Raw genomic sequence first — 20,883 nt, 5'->3', positions numbered from 1 at the left:
TTATCACGTGCATTCCTTTTGTAAAAGAATTTGTGTAATTTGAACATAATCCCTTTCTATTGCCTTTATTTAGTCTATCCTTGTCATAGGCTGTCGAAAAGGCACGCGTGGAGAAGGAATACATTGAGCTGCGTTCAGGGCGACCACCTATGTTCTGGATCCCCCTCAGAGTACATGCAGTCTGGGAGAGGATGGAAGTGAAGCTGGCATGTACAGTCCTGGCTTCCCCACCACCACAGGTTACTTGGTATGTCAGTCGGCTGCAATGACTCATGCTGCCCATGTGGCTAACAGTCTGTGCGCGTTCCGGGAAGCAACCAGAGGAGTAACATCTGTGTCCTGCTAGAAAGAAAGAAGTGAGAGCTTCATAAAATGCAGAAAACACTTTCAATTCTCCAGTTCCAGTGTTAGGACCAGTAAAGACATTAAGAATTCAGAGGGCCATGGAGGCAGTGGACAGTCCTACGGGGCTCCTTCTGGGACAGGACTACAAGTCGTGTAGATTTCCCTGCTTCCCTTGGTGCTGTCCTCTGTCCTGCAGGCAAACTCAGGATTTAAGTCTCGGAAACCAGAATCTATTGCCAGCACTAAATCACTGCACATAAACACATCATCAAGGCTTGGCTACCTTGGACACCATGCAAGTTTTAGCATTACACTGCCATCACTCCTACAATTTGTAAAATACAAACCAACTCTTTCATTTACTCAGCTTTGCTTATTTACCAAACCACAGGACAGGAAGTGTTATGTACTGGGCCTGACTTCAGCATTTACTGTTAATAACAGAGAGATAGAAATACATGAAAGATCACCTCAAAAAGCAATTTGCAAAGTGTACTTTGATCAGTTTGTTAAAGTAATTGGCCATTCCTCCCATGGAAGGCTCGAAGTATGCAAACATTTGGATTACTAATGGCTTTGTAGGCAGCTAACTTCGCTACTGTCAGAGTTCCTGATGTCCTGTGTCCTTCCAGAGCAACCTCTTTGAATTATTCAAATGGCAAAGAGAATATGAACCTCCCACAGACCCTCAGTTAACACAAAGAAGCAAGAGACATCTGCTCGAACTCCCTCACGCAACCTGCAAAGCAGGGAGCATAAACTGAGGAGGAAGCAACAAGCCAATGCTAAGCTGCCCGTAGGCAGTCTGCAAGCAGCCCTAGGGAAGAAGCACATGCAGGACTATGGGGGGGCATCTAGGTTAGCTGCAAGGCTGCTGTGGATTGATGTGGGAGACCCATAAAAGAGGGAATTGTGTCTACTCCTCTTTCCTGTTGTGCCTTTCTTGTGTTTCACATGGTTAATTTTAAAATAAAGTGTTATTTTTACCAGTTAATTTCTCTGTCCTTTCCTAAGCAGCATGTTTCCTTTATGTTCAACTAGGTATAAAAATGGAGTCCGTATTGATCCTCGCCTAGCCCCAGCAGGAAAATACAAGATAAAAAACAAGTTTGGGATGCTGACCCTGCACATCAGCAGGTAATGTACGTGCTCTTGTCTGAGTTGGTTTTTCAGCTGAATAAGACTGCTTTCCTGAAACTCCAAGTTTGTGTATGCTAAATAAAAAAAAGACAATTCTTCCAGAATCTGACCCTGCTTGACTTCAGTGTGTTATGTCTGAAGTAAACTTTTGCCATTAGGAAGCAATCTCAACAGCAGTTCATGAGGTTTAAAAAAAATTTTAAAAAATAATTTAGAGCCTTATTTATTTTTGCTCCTCTTTTTAGGCATGGCCAAAATGTTCTCATTCAGGGTAAGGCCATGCACATTAAGAGCACTTCACAAGCAGACATACCAATGTGATTTGGGATGGATCAATGTAATCAGAATGATATTGGTTCAACTCTGTGAAGTATACATATATGTGATAAACATATATGCATATCTTCAGTGGAACCAAGTGTTCCACAGGTCTTTTACTTGTTCATTACTTGAATTATTTGCTTCTAAGTATTAAGAGAAAAAAATTACCATTAAGTATAAGAAATACCTGTAATCGAAAGGAAAAGCAGCTTCTTGATGAAAAGCAAAATATCTACTTCTAACCCTGGGATGAAAGGGGAATCCCTCTGAATTTGCCCTGTGAAGTATGAACAATGACTGAAAGCTAAAAAGGAGGGGAAATGTTTTTTTTTTCCCAGATGCTCCATGGAAGATTCTGCTGAATATAGTGTTGAAGTTAAGAATCAATACGGCGAGGCTTATTCATTTGCTACAGTGCTTGTCAGGAGTAAGTAGAAAATGTTCCTTTGGTTTTAAATTTTCAAATTTTTCACATTCTTCAAAATATTTTCAATGCTATACATTATATCACAGGAACACACAAGCACTCTGGAAAAAACAAAGAAAGAAGTGAGCACTGTTAATATGAGGAGAATTTCTCTCAGTTATTAGTGAGGAGAAAGCACAACTGGCTAAAATAATCCTTAGCTACCAGTAACTAATATATATGGCTGATATAACGGCTTCTCCTTTTCAGTCACTTCTGGACTCAGGCAAAATCTTTCAGATTCCATACGGACACAGCTGTCCTTCCACTGTGCTAAAATTGTACTAAATTTAGGTACTTATTTCTTCTGGTCTGATATGAAACAGCCATATAGTTAAATACATAACAAGCTTAGAAAGAGTCTGCTGCATCTCTGAAGATAAGCAAGAAATTGGTTAACAAGTAATGTGGCTTTCAAAAGGATCTCTCAGTGACACATGGCACAGAATACAATATTTCTCTCTCAAATCAGTAACTACCAAGAGCAAATACAAGATTTTCTTCTTTGATCTGTGCTGTTCTTAAAATAACTGGCACAGACTCCGTAGACACACATTCTGCACAAGCCAAATGCAGACATATGATGAAGGAAGTAAACTACCAGTACTTAAAAAGGGAAATTATATCAAGCTTTAAGAAATATGCACTGCAGTCTCATAGGATCATAGTTTAGCTCTTCACATTTCATATATATACACATATATATATAAAATAACAATTTTGTCATTAAAAGCCTGAACAAAATATACCCACAGAACTGCAGACAACTAAATGCTTCAGTGGGACTGACAGAGTCCAGGGAGTAACTCACAGAATCACAAAATGGTAGGGGTTAGAAGGGACCTCTGGAGATCATCTGGTCCAACCCCCAAATTCAAATGGTAACAGATGAATAGGAAGGGAACAGGTTTGCTTTCCACATCTTACTGGTCATGAAGAGATGAGTTTCTTCAACTGATGGAATTGCAAAGCCAGCTTGAACTATTTTTTTCAGACAGAAGGTGTCTTCTTTGGTTTTGATACCATATTTATTGTTAGTGCTTTAATATATTCTTGGCTCTGTCATGGGTTATCTTACTATCATACTTATTCTTTGCATGCCATATTTTGATCACATCTGAATACCCTTTGCGGATACATATGCATACAGAAGAATGTGATTCCAGAATTGTAATAGAAGTGTATTCTTTATGACATCTTTCAGATCCTTTAATTAAACAGTGTCAACATTCAGCATATCTGGAAATATGCATCATACATTTACCAGTTCTAAAGGGACACGTATAATAGCCCAGAAAACCTTCATTTGCAAGCCTTCCCAGATTCCCCTCACCCTAATGCAGAAAAATACAGAAAAAGTTACCAGGTGTGCAATGCTTCTCTTCTACAAAGGTTCTTATAGTATGTCCAGAACTCAGGAACTGGGCCTTTGTCATAAAGCAGAAGCAGCTGACTGAAAAAAAAAAAGATCCATGGCAATAATCACATACTCCTCCCAATTCCCATCAGAATCTTTAGGATCCGAGCAGGCATGATGATAGAATAAGGGCTGTGCTCTATCACAGAAAACCTTGGATGGGACTGCTCTCTTCACCTCTAAGTGCCTGATTAAACTGTCCTCCATCAGGCCTGATCATCATTTCAAACAGCTTGCAAACATTGTTCCTTGTGATTGCGGGTGAAAGGCCCACACTGTTCCTTCTCCCTTGACCCTGTCTAATGCCATCCCAGTAACATGATTCTTCCTTTTGCTATTTGCATTTAACATTCTGAAAATAGAGACTACACCAAGGCCTTAATCCTGCCTCCCCTGGAAACATTCCTGATCCCCCAGGCAAGCCGATGGCATCTCTTCTCCTGGCCCCATGCTGTCTGAATGCCCTTGATGCCAGGGGAGGGTCTCCGGGATCTGTGGTTCCTACAGCAGAAGTTCACTTCCCCTAAAGACATCACTGAGGGTCTCACAGGACCTGGGATGAGGCTGAGCTTCATCTCTAGTGCTTGCTATTTCTTTCCTGTTCAGCTATTAACACTCGGTTCTCATCTTTTGCTTATGAGTGAGCTCTGCTACTGCCAAGCTTCATTCATTGAAAAAACCAGCCATTATTTTATGTGCATTTCTTGCAGCTTATAAAGATAAGAAAGTATCTCAATTTCATCCTGTTAAATGCATCAGTTCTTAGATTTCAGCTTCAAATAATTTCATTTTGTGCTGTGATGCCAGCAGTTCTCACAGGCTAGATCAGGTGAAGCCGTCCAGCATTCACAAATGATGCCTCCAAAGAACCCACAGCTGTTGAAGCAAGTGATTTGGTAGGGGACACGTTTCCCTCAGCATCAGGAATTACCTCAGGGTCTCAGGACAGATATCCTTTCTTTCGTTTAAAGCTTGAAGTCCCAGTCACTGGTAGTCTTCAAGAATCACACATCATCCTCTGGGAATGCTGTTTAAACCCAGGGGTTTGGCCAAATTCCACTTCCAGTAATGTTTATGACACCAACCCTTTTTTCTTTCCTTTTCCATGCTGTATGTGGCAATGAGTAGCTATCATGCTCTGTCTCCAAACAGGGACATAACTGAAGCATTTCAGTTATGGGTGATCCTAGATTGTCACATTTCTAATTTAGACAGTACCATATTGGTACACTCATATGACAAAAGCTGTAGTCTCTGTATGCATACTTTTATTCAGCATAACTTTCCTAGTGCAGCTTAAAATGACAGAAATCAAATTGAAAAAAACCTCCTTAGCTAAGAGTAACTGTGTGCACATGAGCATTTAAAGCAGTATTACTTATACTAGTATAGTTATATGAACAATTTCCTATGCAGACACATCCTCAGTTGTTTGTGAAGGTCATCAGCTGTCAAATGAATTAATGTTTTACCACATGATGACACTCTGAAGGTTCACATTAAGAGCTGGTTTGAGGGAAAAACATAGTTTGCTGAACATCACTGTATGTTTTTGAGGGGAAAATAAACACTGGCATGAGATTTGCTAAATATATTTTCTTCTTGTCTTATAGAATATTACGGAAAGGAGTCAGGATTTGACTCAGAAATATACAGAAGTAAGTAAACGATTGATTGTTATTATTTCTTTATTTTTATAGCCTGAAGAAATTTGATTCTTTTTTTTTCCGAGCCACAGCTTTTCCTATTAACCTGATTGCATGTGACAAGTGCAAGGCTCAGGTACCACTCTAAATATAAGATAACAAAAATACTACAAGGAGGAAGGATCTGGGAAGTCTCTTTAACATGCTGACTTTTATTTCATAGGATCCCTTATGGCCAGAGAGGCAGATTTTGCTTTTCCACTGAAACCCTTATTTTCAAGAGAAAAGGAGCCTTTCACCCTCTCCTGTTACTTCTCTTCTGATTTACTTGAACACCAACAAGACATTACCTGGTTCAGAGATGGTTTGTATGCAACAGATAAGTTTATATACATATACCTACATGAATATACCATTTGAATTCATAGCTGTGATCTAATGTTCACAGAGGAGAATTAGAATGCAGGATTTCTGAGCTGCTCTCAACTCTTCTTGAGCTGCAGATGTTAGTATTTAATTTGTATGTTTTCCTCATTTGTAAAAAGATTATACCACTAAGATGTTTTGGAGGTGGTGACATTTCTGCTCATAAGAATAGTTTAAGAGCCTTAGTTCTAGACAGTGAAAGTGCCAAGCATTTGAAAAAACAGTGATTATCTAGTGAAAAAACATTTTGGATATTCTGTGTTGTTCTGCTGGCAACCACGATGTCGAGGTTAGCCAAACTGGTTATCTTTCTGTGCTATTAAGTTTTGGAAAGCAGAACCAACGCAGTAAGACTGCTCTTGCCATTCCAGCACTTCTGCCAGAATCAGCTGTGGAAATAGCAGGACCTATTGAATTTTAGTGATTTGAGGAGAATTTGGGTAGAGTTTGTATCTCAGATCTGATAAATATACACAAAATGCACAGTATGAGTCATTCTGGGTTTTTGCGTTTGAGTGCCACTCAAACAAAACATCCAGCATGCTGAGCAGTAATGTATCCTCAGTTAGAGCTGGCATAGTATTTGGCAGACTTCAGAGCATCCAGTTACCTGGTGTGGAAAGTACCTTTTACTCACTAATTCACCTGAAGCCACATTTTATTACTCTTTTTCACTTGGACTGCAAGCTCTTCAGGACAAGGACCATGCTTTTTGCCCTGCATTTGTGTACAAAGGGACCAGAGAGGCATAGCAACAAAGTAGGATCAGAGTCCATGACTATAACTCAGAGACATAATAATAATATCAGGAGTGTCTTACACATCCCTCATGTTGCTCTGTGGGGTTTTTTTGTGTCTGGAAATATGCTACTCCTGACTCAAGCAGTTCAGGTGGCATTCTTTTACCCCTTCTCATTCTTCACAGGGAAGTTGCTGCAGAACTCTGAATGTCGGGAACTAAAATATCAAGACCAGGAGGCTTCTCTGACAGTGTCATGTGCTTTCAAAGAAGATGAAGGATTCTACACTGTCCGTGTCCCCTCAGTGGATGGATATAAAGAGCAGACAACTTATGTGTTTGTTAGAGGTATAAGCAGGATTCTCTCCTACTTAGAACAAAAGCTCCTTTCAAATACCTTGGCATAAAGGAATTCACAAGCTCATTCACAAGAAAATGTCTCCCGGTTTTGTGCATGGATACAATTATGGATCAAAATGTCCAAATCTTATTTTCAGTAGTGATTTAGGTATTAGAAAATATCACTTGTATTACTGGGATGTAGGCCCTTACACACTTAAAATTAAGCAATTGAATGAAAATTTTGGTACAGAAAAAAACCCAACTCTAACCATTATCACTTGCTGTTTCTCTAGATGCTGCAGCAGAAACAGCCGGTGCACCTGGATCCCCACTCAATGTGAAATGCCATGACGTAAATAAAGACTGCTTAATTCTTTCTTGGGTAGCACCCAGTGATAATGGAGGAAGTCTGATCCTGGGATACTATATTGAAAGGTCTGTATGTTAATCACCTGTGAGCAAAAAAAGCTTATGATCATGTTGTGGAAAAACCACGAAGGAACTCCATGCGCTGTGTTTCATTTCAGGTGTGTCACTGGGTCGGAGGATTGGGTCCTATGCAACGACAAGCCTGTGAAAACCTGCAGATACCCTGTCTTGGGCCTTGCTGAAGGACAGACGTACCAGTTCCGAGTAAAGGCTGTCAATAAAGAGGGCATCAGTCATCCTTCAAAAACCAGTGATCCAGTTACAACATATGACCCCAGCAAGGACAAGAGAGTGACAGGTTTGTACTAAAAACAGGAAAATTTGTTCCTTACATACAAGGGGAGGCTGCAGGTATAACTGAACACAGTTTGTCCAGTTGCTCCCCATTCTCACAAATATCATTGCAACATACTGCCATGCTGTGCCTTTGCAGAACCCACTTTAATATTATTCCAAACAGAAAAAGATCAAAATAGCACAAATTATGACATTGTATGTGTAATGAAATGTATATAATTATGCATATAACAAAATGACACAGTCCTGGGCTCTGCCTTTTTTGACAAGCCTCAAGCATCTTCTTTTAGTGGGTAACATTGCCCTGTTTGACATTACAGTTATTCCATACGACGAAGGCAGGATGATAGAAATTTTCAAGGATGACCTGGAAGGTAAGTTCAAATTTATACTGAGCCATTCTCCCGGAGAGAAATTATTGTTATACAACAATGAGATTTGTAATAACATGACTCTGCAGAAAAGACACTTAGGAAAATATATGAAGAAACATCATTGTAAGCTGCATAAGGATCAGAAAATATCCTAAACAGCACAGCCTTTTATAATAATCTTGGTTTGCCTGTATGTCCCCCAAGGGTTTAAGTCTCCTCTTTTATATTAAAGAATCTTACTTTATAGTGGGAAAACAGAATCCATTTTAAAACAACCTTTTTTTTCCCGCCACATTATAACTAAAACATAGCCTATTCTGACTTCCCATAGGACATATTAAAATTCCCTTGCCACCCACCAATGTTCATGCAAGTGAGGTCAGAGAAGATTATGTGGCTTTGGCCTGGGATGAACCAGATCCAAGAGGCAGAGAGCCACTGAATTATTACGTGGAAAAGGTAAGAAAATAATATCACATAGAAGGGAAATTGCAGAACAGAATAACTTATTTCTCAGATGGTCTATAGCACAGGCAAGGCTATTCACTGTGTCAAGCAGAACTACAGCCTCAAAAACAGCTTGCTCAGCCTCTCTCCAGCTCCACAGTTTACTTGAGCTATGATCCTGACTCTTGATACCAACTCAAGCAGTAATGATTAACAAAGAATAAACAAGTAAGTTTTACACCACAGAAGAGTAGCTGAGTTTTAACAAGAAGACTGTTCCCACCCTGTGGGCCCTTAAGTGTGGAAAAGCTGTGAAGAACTGCACAACAGTACGCTTTCCTGTTCCCCACTAATCATTTTGCAGGTTAATAAGTATCTTCTACCAATCTCCTTTCATAGATACTAATTTCCCATTTCTGCTGCAAAGGGGCCCCCTGTTGCCAAGGAAGAAAAGTTTGGGTATATCAACCAGAAATACATAATTTACATTTTTTGGTTGGTTTGTTGTTTGTTTTAAAACTACTTTCCTATAAAGATCAGCTTTGTTATTGCTCAGGAGAGTTTTAAGCTTGAGTTACAAGATGAGTTGTAAATCATCACCTTTTTTGTTACAGTCAATTGTAGGCAGCAACTTCTGGCAAATGGTTAATCTGGATATGCCAGTTAATTCCCCAAGATTTGCACTCTTTGATCTTGTTAAAGGAAAATCATACTGTTTCCGCGTGCGATCTGTCAACAAGTACGGAATCAGTGAGCCATCCCTGCCCAGTGAGCCTGTAACTGCTGGAGCAAAACTGGGTAATTATTTCATTAATATGCTCTACACTAATGATATGGAAAAGGAGATGTACTATGAAAGTAACGTGTGGGTTCCCCTGCCCCTCCTTTCCTTTAAACTTCATGGTATATGATGACACAGCAGTTGCTTTCATATCAGGAAATCTCTTAAAGCCTTAAATCCTTATTTAATCACTTTGCAGTTGGTCAGTGCAGTGTAAATCTAACAAAGCAATGATGAGGGAATTACATTTAATAAAATAAGAAACAGTTGAAGCCCGTACTTAATCCAGCACTGTGTAAGAGAGAGGTTACACAGACCAGTGTTGGAAGGAATGATATGACTGCTGAAGCAGCCTGTTCCTGGGGGCTTCAGGGAGTACAGCAGTCTTTACTGGGCTGATTTGTTTTGTTTTCTTCCCTGACAGAGCTGACAACAGTAAGAGATGCAAAGACTCATGCCCATGTTTCAATTATGCAAAGAGATGAGCACTCACTCTTTCTTTTATTTTTTTTATATTCTCCCATATTAAAGCTGCCCTAGTGTTCATTCATACTGTCCTTTTTTCTCAAGAGTGTAGCAGGTTCCATTTTATAGCAGAGTTATATGAGAGTTACTATAAAAGTGTTGTTTCTCCTCTACTTTAGAAAAGGTTAAGTAGGTGTAACTCTGCAGAAATTAATGGGCTGTAAGGGCGAGGAACAAGAGATATGGCAAACCCAAACATAAATATATAGGCTGTGGATTGGGACAATGTCCATGGTATTTTGCTCTAATTTGAAAATTATGCTCTGGAAAAGGTGAATAAATTAAACAGGCCAACTCACTTATAATTTTTTTTTTATTTATAAATTTTAAAAACCTCTTTTTTTTTCCTTTTTTTTTTCCTCCTTTTTTTTTCTGTTATAGCTACTCTGCCTCCACCATCTCAGGTTTTAGCTTTCAGAGACACCAAGACTTCTGTTGTTTTGCAGTGGGATAAGTTAAAGGATGGTCTGGAGCCTCTTGGGTACTACATATACTGTCGGGAGACTGGGACAGAAGAATGGCAAACTGTCAATAATAAGCCCGTGAAATGTAATGAGTGAGTTCAGTTCTTACACTACGTTGCGATAAGACAGGATGCCAACCTGGATTCTTCTGTTTATGGCTGGGGTCATATTTTAGATAAAAAAAGAACTTCCTTCACTGCACACACATAGGAATGCATGCACACAAACACCACGTCCTCTTTTAGAATTAAGTATTGCTCGAAGTCTCACTTTTACATCCAAAGACAGACCGACAGCAAAGTCTGTGTATATCTTCATAGGCTCTGGATCTGCAGAAGGTAGACCTTGTGACACCAGCAGAACCACATTCCATTTTTTGCTTGTTTTCCAGTAGAGTAAGTTGGGGTCACTCACACATATGATTTAGAAAACCTCTCTAGCTGTGGGGGTCACACGTAAAGCAGAAAAAGTCCATTAAAACCTCCTATTTATTCTACCAATAATGCCAGCCAGGAGCGTGACACATCTCTATCTGATGTATACTTACTGTCTGATTTATTAGTAGCCATTTTGTGTGGCACAGCACACTTTAATTTGTAATGGCAAATAATGATTTTGTAAGTAACAATGTCTTATTAAAATGTATTGCTATCTGTTCAAAAGACTGTTTACCTGTACTTTGAACAGTCAAACACAAACATATTATTTTGCTCTCCTAGATTTACTGTTCCTGGGCTGCAGCCTGGAAAAGAATATGTCTTTTGTGTGAAATCTGTCAGTGAGGCAGGACTAAGTGAAAACTCACCAGAAACAGATCCTATCATCGTAAGGCCAGCTATTGGTAAGTAATGTATACACACAGATACACACAAAAATTAAATACCTCAAAAATGTATCTATCATGCATAGCTATTATTACATGTAATGATAATAATGTTGAGCAGATAAGCAAAGCAAAGCAACAGGGAACTGATTTTCTTGTACCCTGCAGCTTTTGTCATCAATTATGCTTGTCAAGGGTGGACTTAGTTAATTAGCATCATTGTGAATTTCTCCAGGGCAATTACAAAATCCTACTAAACACACCAGTCAGTATCTAACCCTCCACGTTCTCCATTTTATCGACCCACTGCTTCCATCTTTTCTATCAGACAAACCATAAAGCAACATGCAAGAAACATCCTGAGACACATCCTGTGACTTTTCCTGTGACTTCCAAATAAGAATCTGGTGGTTTTCAAATACTTTTACCCAGCAAAAGTGGTATTAGGGTGCCTTAACACAAACAGAATCACATCTAGTATGAGCACACAGAGATTTCCTCAGCCCAGTTCATCCCATACCTACACCTCTTTTCCCGATCCCTAGATCCCAAACCTGCATTGAACAATACCGTGTTTTTTCTCTCCCTTTGCTGCGCAGCTTGTCCATCAGCACCACACGGGTTTGTTCTTCTAAATTGTGGGAAGGCTGACATGACCATCGGCTGGAAACCCCCGAAGCGTAAGGGAGGAACAAAGATTCTGGGTTATTTCCTAGATCAGCATGATACATCTGAACTAGACTGGCATGAAGTCAATATTCAGCCAATTCCTCAACGAGTTCACATGGTATTCATTTCAGATATAACAATAGCCTTCTTTAAGCATAGTGGGAACCATAGCTATAACAAGGGTTGAGCTGTTTTTCCTCTACTTCCTCTAGTCTAGAACTCTTCCTACCCTCACAAGACTATGACTGCACAGGGCTGTACTAGTAATCTGTTTGCACTTCTGAACCCAAAGGTCAGCAACCTCAAGGAAGGTCACCTGTACGAATTCCGTGCCTGTGCAGTGAACATGGCTGGTGTTGGGGAAGTATCTGAACCCAGTGACTCGTTCAGATGTGAGGAATGGACAATGCCAGAACCAGGTACCTCTCATGTAAAAACAACAGCCAGAAAAATCTTACCAGGTATATTAGTCATCTCCTCACTCTTCTGTGAATCTGAGGGACTTCTGAAAACTATAGGTCTGTATAAGGGTGGCTCCCAGTACAGGGAAGCACACAAACACTTCTAGGGAAGTTCCGATTCAGATGTAGGCTATTATTTCTGCATTACACAGATACAACACCCAGGTATTTTTAATAATGTTTCCAGAGAATGAAGTATCTGCATCTAATATCTTAACGTCTTTGTATATTACATCAAAGCAAATAACATTAAACCAGCTGATGCATGCTTTTTTCTAGAACCTACCTCTACAGTTAATTAGCATAGAAAGCATCTCCTATGGACCCTCTATTCACTTGTTATCTTAAAACTCTCTGCTTTCTGATCTCGAACTCAAACAAAGTTGCTTTTTTTAATGTTACTGTTTGACAGCCTACCCTTCTTTGAACAGGCCCTCCTTATGATGTGAAGTGCACTGAAGTAAGAGACGCATCCCTGAAGCTACACTGGGAAGCACCATTGTACATAGGAGCAGGTCCAGTTACAGGGTATTATATAGACATGTGTAAAGAAGGGTCAGAGGAATGGAAACAAATAAATAAGCAGTCCATACCCACCACCCATATGAAGGTCTGTATATGCACTTAGTATCCAAGTGTTGCTTCTCATTTAGTCTTACATTAATTGCTGTCATTGTTTCCTGCAGGTTTCAGATCTGGAGACAGGGAAATGCTATATTTTCCGAGTAAGAGCGCTGAACAAGGCTGGAATTGGACCCCCTTCACTCCCCTCAGATCCTGTGGTGGCTAAAACCAAACCTGGTATGAAACTAGAAGTGACAAGATTGCACAAATCCTGTAAATCCTATGATGATTCCAGTAAAAAACTGCTTTATGAAACATAAGCTACATGTTTCATAACAAGAACGAAACCTTAGTCAAAATAAAGATTAGTAAATAAAACTGCCCAAATGAATTTACTCTAGCTATACACTCCGGATTTTTTTTTTTTTTTTTTTTTTTTTTTTTTTTGAGTTAGACATCCAGAAGCTAAGCCCTGATCTGTTTTGGTAAAGGAATAGTTTGTGGGCTTTTTTCTCATACAGGCACACATGAAATTGAACTTGGGGTCGATGAAGAGGGTTTCATTTATATGGCTTTTGAAGCTCCTGAAAAGAATGACTCCTCTGAATTTATCTGGTCAAAGGACTATGAAGGACCACCAGATGCTGACAGAGTTCAAACTGAAGAGAAAGGCAATACGTGAGTATATAATGCACACTGAGAAAATTAATTGTGGACTCTCAAATAAAGAACACATTAAACACTGAGAAAAATGTGAAGCCAAATGTTTCCCTCTCCTTCCAATATTCAACTAAAATACATATACACTATTGAACTGCAAATCTCTGTAGCTGATTCTCAGTTCTGGTGTCCATGAAATGGGGCATCCAGTGCAATCTTCAGGTCACAAAAGGAAAGCATCAGCCATCATATTGCTAATGCTTTTGCCTTGCTCCTCAGTGTCACATATAAATGACAATGAGTGCCATATTTGATGTTCCAGGTGTATCAAATGTATTGCATTCTGTTACAGAAGAAATATTTTTTGAGGACAATATAATTTTTAATTTTATTTCATTTTATTTTTAAGATCTAAGCTTATACTGAAAGACGCATCAGAAAAGGATCTGGGTATATATTCAGTGGAGGTCACAGATGTAGATGACGATATCTCTGCCAGCTGCTCTTTAACAAAAGAAGGTAAAAACTAATAATTGACAAGAACAAAAATCCAATGTGCATAATTTTCTTATATTAGATATTTAGAGAAAAATTTCTCATAGAGGAATAGTAAGTGATAATGATAGTGGCATCATTAGAAAGATGTTTCCCATTCCTTGAAGGCTCAGCAGCAGTTTCTTTTAAAGTCCCCTAAGAAAAGATTCCATGCTCCTGGAAGGTCATTTTTCCATTACAGTTTAGATTTCACACACAGCTACACCATCACAGTGATTTAAAACTTCTTTAACATGTTTCTTGAATTGATACAACCAACATTCTATTCAGACATACCTAAGAATCATCTTCACAACCTTTTCTAGTCCACCCCGCTATTGAATATTTTATACTTATTATCTTCTTCTTGAGATAAATAAAGGTCATTAACAAATTAAACTAAATTAATACAATGAATTTATTTTGGCCTAATCTAAATGACTTGTTATTCTTTGCATTTCAGATCTGGACAAGTTACTGAAACGTAGCCATGAAATCAGGAACCCATGTAAGTTGAATCAGTAAGAAGCCACTACCATAGACTCTGAAACCTGGCAGAACCGTGGCAGAACCCTGGCTGAACCAAATTCTGTGGTTTGCCTATGAATTCCCCTCTGTGATTCTCTCTGTTTTCAGTGATCAAGCTGATATCTGGATGGAATATTGATGTTCTGGAGAAAGGAGAAGTGCGGCTGTGGTTGGAGGTTGAAAAGCTGTCACCAAATGCAGAGCTGCATTTAATCTTCAATGACAAGGAGCTTACAAGTACTCCAGTATGTTTTGTTTTGGTTTTAATTCTGACTTACTTTCCTCCTGCTGAATAGGGAGATAGAGTAAATGGGTACATTCCCAGTTTTCTAAATTCCCATCACATATTTTGATGTGTGTTTTTGGAAAAGTCTAGGGCTTATTTCCCTCTGTGCATAAACAAAAAGCCAATTGTCTGATTCTCGAGATGCCCAGTCCTAGTATCAAGCAAGCTGCAGTATCGGCACTGTTAGTTCAAGACAGTCTAACATTCCTCTGCTGTGGCCACCAAAACCTTCAGTGGTAACACTCAGAGAATGTCCCCTCCTTATCCAGCTTTCCTGTTATCCCGCACCTCCCGAGGGGCTGTCACTAACAATCTTGCCACAGCAGAGACTTCCCTTTTATAAGGGAATTTTATGACAACAAACCTCAGCCATGTGTAATTCATCTGATACTACAAATGCGCCTGTGCAGGATGGAGTGCTTTTTCTTGGATGAACAAACGTGACTCATTTCAGTGGATGCTAAAGAAATACCATCTCTCACAATGAGACAGGATATTTTTCTTCTGTTTACCAGGCAAAGCTGCAAGCTTTCCACCCTTTCTCTTTGAACTGAATATAGATAAATCCCATGAATTCTAAGAGCAGATGAAAGTGATTTATTTCTGAGTCTGAGGCACTGGAAATAACACTGCATCATGTGTTACAGTGCTCTCCAACCTTCTGATACATTTAAAAAAACGTTATAGCCTCTCCTTGTCTTCCCATATCAAGTTAATATTATAACATTTTACAAGTATTTGGAATGACAGGACCAGAGGGGAGAACAGTTGAGAATGAAGAACAACATAAATCATTCACCTGTCAGTTAAATGCAGTGTAGCAATGCCAAGATAACAAAAAGAACAGCTATAACAAAGGGACAGGACTAGGCCAAAGAATTTCAGAGCTGTTACTGTGATGTTGGGGTTTTTCAAAGTAATGTGTAGCAAATTTATTGAAGGCTTTGTCTATTCTAAGAACTGTCTTTTCTGCACTGGAGAACTGGCAGGGTTATGCACAATTACAAAGTATTTGTCAAGCTCTTTGTAACAATAATATTTGCTTAGAGCAAACAAGGCGGTAAGGCATAATGATGGTATTTAAGTTCAAGTGTCTGGCAGGTTTCGGCATGTATATATAAAAAGTTCGCTGGTGCTTGCATGATGTCAAGAGGGTGGCAATATTACTCATCATTGCCCAAATATGCAATTACATGCCACAGATGTGTAATTAAGTGCAACACTTCTATTATAATAAAAATCATACAGATTCTGGTAAGCTGAAAAGTCTGTAACATCCAACAAGAAAGAATGTATTGGGTTACGTGGTTTTAACTGAAAGTCTCTCCCAGAGAAAAGTTCTGCTGTAAGCAATTCTACTTTACCTACATACGTAAACAAATACTAGATGAATCCCAGAATATAGCATATCAGAGTGCATTGGCTTCATTACCCCTGTAAGATAAGCGAAATATATAAGGACACATATATAAAAGGACTGTAATGTCTGAGTGCTGTAGTAGATGCTGTGCCAGGATCTGACCTTGGAACAGTTCCACTGTGGAAATACTATTCAGTTTATCATATTTCTTTTTGTTTTACACAGACACATAAAATAAACTTTGTCAAAGGAAAAGGTCTCGTAGAACTGATAATCCAGAATTTCTGTGATGATAATAAAGGGGTGTACACAGCCCAGCTGCAAGATGGAAAAGCTAAAAATCAATTCACCCTAGTTCTTGTGGATGAATGTAAGTGGAAATTCAGGATCAAATATAGACTGCCATGCTCAGTGGAAAGTTTTCTAGGCACTTAAGGCCCCAAAGTATTTCCAACAGTTATAATGGCACACTGGGAATGGAGAGAACAAATATTTATTTTAGGACACATTTAAAGTCCAGGAATCATGTAAGAAATTATCTGAATTTCTCTTTAACATAAATGGAAGCTTTTGGTCTTATAAATAGCGTCCCTAATGATAAGCATGGTCTGCTAAAGCAAAATATCAAGTGGAATGCTTAGTTATTTTTTTTCAAATGTTTTACATATTATCTTGCTATGGCAAACTGTCTGTGTCTTGGCATTAAACTGTATGGCATGTTATTACGTGTACTTACTTATCTCAGGACAGGATCAAGTTGAACATTCAGTGTATTTAACAGCTGGTTAGTTGCATTAAACTGAATGTAAGAAAGAAACCAGTGTTAACTGTACTCCACGACAAGTCCAAGCAACAAAGCAAGCTGAACATGAAACATATAGGGTCTTTGTATATGCTAGTACAGAGAGCCTTTTTTAATTAATTAAAAATAGAAAGCAACAATGTTCTAATTCAAATACTTCCTCATAGAGTGTCTATCTCTATTTTCAGTTCTTACAAACAGTTTGCTTTCAAGTGACCTTCTAAAGCTTCCAAACTTTTTGAGTGGAAAGTGTCTATAAAATGTCAAATCTGCTTAACTCCCTTTACAACCAGTGGAGAGAAACAAGCAGTTTCACACAGTGGTTTAGCACATGCTAAGTTCAAGATATAGAATAAGTTTGATGAATTGTGCTCTAGAAACGCTCATTTTTCTTTACTGACAATGAAGGAAGTAGAGATAACTAAAGTTACATTCTATGCTCTCTGCCTTCTTCTGTGTTTCTTACTTTTTAAACATTTTAATTTCAGGGTTTCTAGCTACCTTTTTGTATGGTCAAAACTCCTATTTCATTTCCGAAATGCATAATGGTCAGGTCTTCAAAGACTCTTTTGTTTTAATGAAAATAAATGCTAGGTTTGAGCAACCAGTACAATGAAAGAATGATGGTACTAATCTGTTCAGGGTTCTCAGTGGGGACCAGGAGTAACTCATGCACTACAGATGTCTGAAAAACAAGTATCACAGCTCTAATGATAACACCCTTTATGATCAGGAATGTCTGAAGAAAGAACTGAGAAATAGTGTGGGCTTTGTTGACTTTGACCATTGCTGTTCTCACAGGTTTCACTAAAGTTGCCGAGGAGGCTGATGCAAAACGGAGAGAATGGAAAAAAAAGCAGGGTAAGATAAGCTGAAGGTTAATGACTTGCCAGAACTATGCCACAGGATGGCAAAAGCTGAGCAAAGCTATTTCACTGCTGGCTCTAAAGACTTTTCTTTATCATCTTTTAAAGTGTATTATTTAAGCTGATTAACACACTAGGATAAGACTCCTTATTTTAAGATAATCTGGCCTGCTCTTAAAAATCAAAATAATTTATTTAAATAGTTTTAGCCATACTAGCCACAATCCTCAGTATAGATCTTCTCCATCAGTGCAGCACTGAACATTCTTGAATTCTGAAAGTTGTCCAATCTGAATATATACCATGTAATTAAGATCCACTCACTTTCCTTGTGGAAAACAGGATTCTCTAGATAAGATTAAAAAGACTCATGCATTCCGCTTTCATTTTATCCCCTATCTTATATTCATGAATAAGGAAGTTTATAAACAGTTTCAGAGAAAAACCGCTACCATTGGAAAGGTGATCCCCTTCTAGCGGGGATAAAAACATTCACTTAGTAACAACTGTGATACCACACTAGACTATAGGTCCAGTCTCCTGTCTTCAGAGATGCTCAGTATAAGGTGAAAGTGTATATAAAGTACTCTGTCCCCCAGTTTACCCTCCCAGAATCAGGAAGAGTATCAGAAAGTATATGGCTTTTCTATTCCATCGCAATTCACCTGGGAAATATCTATCAACTTCTACACTGAGCAGTCTCATAAAGGACCGGTTAGGCAGCATCACTAACTACATTTTAAAACAGGATTCCTCAACAAAGATGTTTTACCTAAGGACATTACAAAACCAGCAATAATGATACGCTCTAAACTGTCGTGCCTATTGCACGCAAAACTCAGTAGCATGACGCATTCCCACAGACCCTACAGCCGGGATTCACCGCTAGATGGAGGCATTTCTGTAGATAACACTTGAGAGCTGCAGAATCGCATTGCAAAAAATACTTATTTCTTTTATAGGTCCTCATTTTATAGAGAATTTGAAATGGAAGGTTACTGAGAACTGTGAAGTACTCCTTACCTGCAAGGTACATACAGCTATGTGATGCAACTGCACAGTCTGAATTCCTTTAGCATTACATTTTAGATGTGAATTTTAAGGGAAGGGTATGAACAGTGCTCATCCAAATGCTTATCTGCAGACTGCAGACCAATGAAAGTTAAGAGATAGTATATCTTGGACAGAAATTTTAATAAAGAAGGAAGTTTCTAAGATTCTGGAGCAATCTTCTAATGCAAGTGATGTTTCATATTTTAAGCTGAAGGAGGGTTGATTTAGATTAGATGTTAGAAAAAAATTCTTTACTGTTAGAGTGGTGAGGTACTGGAACAGGTTGCCCAGAGAGGCTGTGGAGGCCCCATCCCTGGAAGTGTTTAAGACCAGGTTGGATGAGGCTTTGGGCAACATGGTCTAGTGGAGGGTGTCCCTACCTGCAGCAGGGGGGTTGGAACTAGATGATCTTTAAGGTCTCTTCCAACCCAAACCATTCTATGATTCTATGATTCTATGATTCTATATTAGAAAGGCATCTAGGCATTCAGAAATAAAATGGATTTGGAACCCTGACTTCTAAATGTTGACTTCAAACAGGCAACCAACCTGAGAAGGGACACCAGCTTCCAATGGTTCTTCAATAAGAAAGCACGAGCAGGTGGTGTGTTTGATCCACAGACTGGGATAGGAACTCTTCTTGTTAAAAAGGTGAAAAATATAAGACAACTCAGACACTTTGGTGATCACATGAAAATGCAAAAAATATGGGTTGATCTTATTAATATTCAATGTGTGTTTTGGGTAGCGCCCACTAAATGAAAGAAATTGAACGTATGCTGAGAAAAACACAAAAGAAGAAACCATTGAACATTATAGTCAGATAGATCTGCATTAGAAATAAGATGTTTTTACAGTGAGTGCATGTTAAAAATTTAACATGTCCTGAGTGGCTAAAAAGAAAAGTGTGGGCTTTTGAGGTTTTCTGATCAGGACTGGTTGCCTATTCTGGAGATGAACTTTAGTAACAAAGAAAACCAAAAAAGTTACTGACCTCATTGTAGATGTAACTGAATGAAATGCTATGCCTTGACCTATAGAGAAGGCCAGATAAGCTGATATAATACCCCTTGTAATCTTAACTCTGCCTCAGAGAAGATATAGCTGAAGAAAGGGAGCTTGATGGTACAGTTAGAGTTTTAGTGCAATCTCTGCATGGCTAATTTGAATCTTGTTTGGGTTTGATTTTTCATCCTGATTTCAAACAGGTGAATCACTTATAGAAAACAAATAGATAAATGCATGTGAATCTCTGCTCACACAAGCCTGAGGACCAGGAGGAACACTGCAGGCTGGAAGTCAAGAGCATTGGCAAAGCAACAGGAGGAAAATTTATGGAGTAGTGGGCATTCATCATCACCGAGTCCCAGACGTACCTGTACTTTACACCACTAAGGGCACGCAGCAGTACAGGGTGACTGAGGGCAAACGCTGAGATACTGACTCCCCATAACTGACAACATATAGGTTCATAATGAACCAGGGCCCGTTTTAACCTTTCAAAGGAGATTCTGGGGCAAATTGCCTTTTTTGTCCTGCTTTCAGATCCATCCAGCCAAATGCATTGAGGGGGAAGAAGAAAATCTCAGCTTTTCCCCCTTTTCCAAATCCTGCCCTATTTCAATGATATATGAAATTTCTGTTGGGGGTGTGTGTGGGGGGTTTGGTTTTAGGTTTTGTCTTTTTCTTTTTTTTTTTTAAATAAATATTACATAGGTACATATGTATTTTCTAGATAACCAAAGCAGATGAGGGCCAATACAAAGCTCTTGTTTCAGATGACCGAGGAGAGGACTACACCCAACTTGATCTCACAAAAGGAGGTAAGAGAACCTTGTATCAGCCAATAATACACATTCACACCTCTGCCTGGGATTAATTTTGGATTTAAAAACAAATTTCATAACTTTCTACCACATTGTTAATTACCATAGTACCTACATGCCTTTATAGGAATTAAAACCTGCACAAAAAGTAACTGGTCAAATTTAAAGAGTTTCCTGATCTACCATAGCATATATATATATGCATGCTGATCATTTTAAAAATCACATTTCATGTGAGACTGATGTCATCAAATGCACTATGGAAAAACAGTCTCTTATTCTGCAAGAGTTA

At 38.8% G+C, this 20,883-nt stretch overlaps 2 protein-coding genes across 6 annotated transcripts in view; one reads left to right on the top strand and one right to left on the bottom strand.

Moving 5' to 3' along the window:
• Positions 1-20,883, bottom strand: part of GRHL3 (grainyhead like transcription factor 3) — a 126,179-nt gene that overhangs the window by 92,903 nt on the left and 12,393 nt on the right. The gene's annotated exons all lie outside the window — the stretch shown is intronic.
• Positions 1-20,883, top strand: part of MYOM3 (myomesin 3) — a 29,267-nt gene that overhangs the window by 3,630 nt on the left and 4,754 nt on the right. The window contains exons 5-30 of the mRNA XM_010300950.2: positions 90-247; positions 1,387-1,482; positions 2,145-2,233; positions 5,303-5,347; positions 5,559-5,699; positions 6,687-6,848; positions 7,136-7,277; positions 7,370-7,569; positions 7,889-7,942; positions 8,274-8,401; positions 9,004-9,187; positions 10,077-10,251; positions 10,879-11,000; positions 11,582-11,769; positions 11,944-12,070; positions 12,544-12,722; positions 12,799-12,913; positions 13,198-13,354; positions 13,746-13,855; positions 14,334-14,378; positions 14,507-14,643; positions 16,270-16,414; positions 17,648-17,707; positions 18,675-18,742; positions 19,306-19,416; positions 20,501-20,588. Of these exons, the coding sequence (XP_010299252.2) occupies positions 90-247; positions 1,387-1,482; positions 2,145-2,233; positions 5,303-5,347; positions 5,559-5,699; positions 6,687-6,848; positions 7,136-7,277; positions 7,370-7,569; positions 7,889-7,942; positions 8,274-8,401; positions 9,004-9,187; positions 10,077-10,251; positions 10,879-11,000; positions 11,582-11,769; positions 11,944-12,070; positions 12,544-12,722; positions 12,799-12,913; positions 13,198-13,354; positions 13,746-13,855; positions 14,334-14,378; positions 14,507-14,643; positions 16,270-16,414; positions 17,648-17,707; positions 18,675-18,742; positions 19,306-19,416; positions 20,501-20,588 (3,226 nt within the window). The remainder of the gene's footprint in view (positions 1-89; positions 248-1,386; positions 1,483-2,144; positions 2,234-5,302; positions 5,348-5,558; positions 5,700-6,686; positions 6,849-7,135; positions 7,278-7,369; positions 7,570-7,888; positions 7,943-8,273; positions 8,402-9,003; positions 9,188-10,076; positions 10,252-10,878; positions 11,001-11,581; positions 11,770-11,943; positions 12,071-12,543; positions 12,723-12,798; positions 12,914-13,197; positions 13,355-13,745; positions 13,856-14,333; positions 14,379-14,506; positions 14,644-16,269; positions 16,415-17,647; positions 17,708-18,674; positions 18,743-19,305; positions 19,417-20,500; positions 20,589-20,883) is intronic.

This window comes from Balearica regulorum, chromosome 22 (genome assembly GCF_011004875.1).
Source record: "Balearica regulorum gibbericeps isolate bBalReg1 chromosome 22, bBalReg1.pri, whole genome shotgun sequence".
NCBI classification, from domain to species: domain Eukaryota; kingdom Metazoa; phylum Chordata; class Aves; order Gruiformes; family Gruidae; genus Balearica; species Balearica regulorum.
Note: the sequence above shows the minus strand (reverse complement) of the source record. Positions and strands in the feature narration are given on the sequence as shown.